Source organism: Poecilia formosa, unplaced genomic scaffold (assembly GCF_000485575.1).
Source record: "Poecilia formosa unplaced genomic scaffold, Poecilia_formosa-5.1.2 Scaffold340, whole genome shotgun sequence".
NCBI lineage: Eukaryota > Metazoa > Chordata > Actinopteri > Cyprinodontiformes > Poeciliidae > Poecilia > Poecilia formosa.
The window spans coordinates 107366-111407 of NW_006800279.1; the positions used below are offsets into that span (position 1 = coordinate 107366).

Below are 4042 nucleotides of genomic sequence, written 5' to 3' on the forward strand. Positions count from 1 at the left end.
GAAGAAGAAGAAGAAGAAGAAGAAGAAGAAGAAGAAGCAAACGATCAGCTTGTCAGACCTGATAACTGGAGCAGTCACTGACACAAAGACAAAAAGTTTGGTTGGTTTTTATGGATTTAGTTCTGTACTATAGCTAAACAGTTTTGAGATTAAAGCCAGCGTTTCATCAGCAGCTGCAAATGTTTAACATGAAACTGAACAAAAATCTTTTCATCTTTAGATGTACAATCTAGATAGATACAGCGATGGATCCGAGCTGCTTAGACTGTATGGCTGAAGTTGATTTTTGACCAAAACATGGACTCAGCTAAACAAGCTGGTTGCTGCTATCCCAGTGTTGTGAAAGTTGCAATGAAATGTGCAATAATAATTACTGCTGTGGCCTAAGCAGAGGGTAGACCACAGGTTTAAGATGTGCTGCTCTGCTGCTCTGGTAGTATCCTCATACTAGATGAACTGACTGCATAGATAAAGCTTTAGAGTCTTTGTTTCGCCTTCAACATCTTAAAACTAATTTTTGTGATCAATACAAAAGTGGTTTAATTAGTTGCTGCTGCTGGTGCTGGTGGTGGCACAATGCATTGTGGGATAGCTTGCTGGCTAATCCTTACTGTCACATATAAACCAATGTCCTAAAAAAATAATAAATTATTGCAACATATAAAAACAAAAGAAACTATTATGTGGTGTGATTTAAGTATTGCAAACCTAAAATAAGTTGATAAATAGCAAAGACATCTCAGCATACTGCAGGTTGGACCAGGGCAGCAAACTGATGGACATATATTTGTGTAAAGATACTAACCTGAGTTTTTAATGCTGGTTTCACTGATTCAGTCGTGTTAAATTTACTTCACCACAGGTTCATTTTTCTCAATGCGGCAAATATAATCATTTGGATCTTTGTTGGCTTTAGACTCAGAGCATCCAGACATAACGGTGCTGTGCCTTAGATGTAATGATGTGCTGAAATGATTAGGTTGTCTGGCTGCTCAAGATTGGCATCGCTGGAGGATATTCTTCATGTATTTCATTATTATTACCATTTAATCTTCCAATTACTTGACCAGCCATTTTTGCTGTCTTTCTTATGTGTAGGTCCAGAAAGCGGGTGAGCATTTAACAGTAGTTTGTATCTGAATTATGTTTCTGGTTTACAAAGGAACTGTGTCCATTAGTAGCCACAGCTCACATTTATTGTTTCAGACCCAGCTTGACCCATTAGTATTTGATTTAACCACTAAGCTTATGATGTAAAGATGGCAAAAAAAAAACTCTTAATACAGATGAACTTGTAGTTATACTGCAGTATTCAGCTGTTCTAGAGATCGGCTGCTTATATCACCTGTTCTGCTAACTCCACAGCCTCAGAACCCCAAAACCATTTTTAAGCATGAAAAAAAAGGAAAAACTGAAGAACTGCAAAAGGGAGCAAATATTTTCACAGTTCCAGAAGCAAAGAAAAACTCTGCTAGATCAGATATTGTGTTATTTATTTATTTAGCAAAAGTACGTGCTCTCAATAAATTGACATTAATAAATGATTCTCAAGCAAGTCTGCGGCTTTCACATAACCGCCCCGTCCCTGATAACCAGACACGTTTTTAGAGGGAAAGCAAAGGGCCGACTGCCCGATATCTCCAACATTTATCCCAAAAGCAATATTTAGTTTTTCAGATCGACACTTCATATGCAGTAATTGAGGCATTGCAGCTTGTTTGTGCCTTTCACTCCTGACAGAGGACAAATCGAGACAATTCAAGTGTGCCTGATGTTTACTGCGAAAACACTGCAGCTCTGATCTGACGAAAACCAAGCTTGGATTAACACGGCTGGTTTAGCCTTTCAGTCCTCACTAACACAGGTTGTAATGAACCGACATGAGGACACAAGGACACAGTAGGAGGACAGATTGTGGAAATTAAGGTTTCTTATTTGTAAGAGGTAAGCAAAATGAAAAGACAACAGGAAATTATAAAATAAAAAAATTAAAAAACTGCTTACATTACCTTGTTTACAAATGTCTCTTGTGAGTTATGGAAAACTCTAAGAGTTTGTTTTCAAAGGGTTTCTGTTCCTGCCTTGTTTTCAGATTGATAACAGTTTTCTCAGTCGTTGCTTCTTCCTCACATTTTCAGATGAAATAGAGGCTTCTTTTTTTAACGTGATTTTTTTTATTTTTTTTTTACCTGCTTGGCTTTTACTCAATTCTCCATAAAAATGCTTATGTATTTCTGCAACCCAAAACATGATGTATATATTGCTATTGCGGAGAAATAACATTCCTTTTACCTTCTGTGTCCCTTTAGAATTGGATACCAACTTCCTATATTTGCTGGCTTCTGTATCATGTTTCTGTCTACCATCAGTAAGTTCAATCAAATCAGTGCTGATGATCAATAAGTCGCCCTGCCTGCTCTGTGTCTGATGGTTTATTCTTTGTAATTCTGCTGTTTTTTCCTGCTGTGAAGTGTTCGCCTTTTCATCCAGTTACACTTTGCTGTTTCTGGCCAGATCGCTTCAAGGTGTTGGCTCCTCCTGTTCGTCAGTGGCTGGTAAATAACCTTTTAATTTTATAAACTGAAGACAACCTGTCTGTCTGTTTGTCTATTTGAAAGTTGGTGATGTTCTAATATTGGAACAAATGCCTTCTATGCTAAGGTTTTCCCCAGCTTTTACTGAATCATGCTACATTCTTAAGCACTGGGTTTAAGAACATCTTGAGTTAAATGTAGGTATCATAGCTTTGGCTTTAGTTTCTTTCATTAAACATTTTGATGAGAAACCGGCATAGATGGGCCCGTTTTGGTCATTCATAACTCACCAATCCATGCAGCAACACGTCGTTCACACACTTTCAGGAATCAGTCTGGGATAATGGAACCAAGCAAGGAACCAAGTTCACCTGGATTGATGTAGAGCAGGACGCATAAAATGTGTGTCCCACTTCTCTGATTCTTAGTGGTTCAACACATCAATGGTGTTATGGCCAATGGAGAAATCACCCTTGAGTAAAAACCAGTGACCTCTTCTGTCTTGGTCCACGTCACCATGATTTGTCCTGTGTGTTTATCCAGATAAAACCGGATAGTCTTTGTATATGATTTACAAGTTTACTTTAACCCCCCCCAACTCATTCCATTGTGATCTTTTTTAGAAAAATTTTTGGGAAAGTATTATGCAATTTTAATGTAATGTCACTGACCTTTTTTTTCTTCCCTTGGTCCAAGTCCATTGCTGTTCTGGATCAGGTCAGGAACTGACAGTGTATAAATGGCTTAAACACATCGTGTAGAAACAAGTTATGAGGGTGGAGGGACGTAATGTATCATCAAGGGATGAATAAGAAACCGACCTCAAACATACTCGTTCATGCACAGATGGCAGGTGACATCTTTAAATTGTACAGATTGCTTCTGATATCATCCACATTTAACACTGTTCAAAATGTAAAAATTAAGTTATGACCAAAAAAAAAAAATTATGTGAAAATTATATGCATGTAAAATACATGTCAAAAGTGATTGTCTTCAAGTAATAAACTTTTATCTGCAAAGGTTAAAATGCTAAACAGAACGTAGCCTTAACACAGAGGCAGAATGTCCCAATGAAGGGCAACCAGGAAGATAATCTCACTATTTTTAGAACACTATGAATAAGTTAGCATGGCTTTGAAAACAATAGGTGGGCCTACTCTTCCTGATGGCTGCTATGTTAGATAGCAGCGTGCTAATGTGAAATAGATAGATACTTTGACCAATCAGAACACACCAACCAATAACTGTGTCCAATCGAGCTCACAGGCAACCACACAGATCCACTTTTGATTTGACTTTGAATACTTTTTGAGAAAACGTGGTGAACCTCCAACACCAAGATGGAAACAAACTGTGGCTCCCTGGACAGACGAGCTTGATGGGTAGAAATATTGTGCAGAGATTCTCTCTCTTCTCTTCTCTTCTCTTCTCTTCTCTTCTCTTCTCTTCTCTTCTCTTCTCTTCTCTTCTCTTCTCTTCTCTTCTCTTCTCTTCTCTTCTCTTCT

General features: G+C 37.9%; 1 protein-coding gene across 1 annotated transcript in view; it reads left to right on the forward strand.

Annotated features, from left to right (window-relative positions):
* slc18a2 (solute carrier family 18 member 2) overlaps window positions 1-4042 on the forward strand; it is a 29495-nt gene that overhangs the window by 9824 nt on the left and 15629 nt on the right. The window contains exons 4-5 of the mRNA XM_007573910.2: window positions 2310-2368; window positions 2472-2555. Coding sequence (XP_007573972.1) covers window positions 2310-2368; window positions 2472-2555 — 143 coding nt within the window. The remainder of the gene's footprint in view (window positions 1-2309; window positions 2369-2471; window positions 2556-4042) is intronic.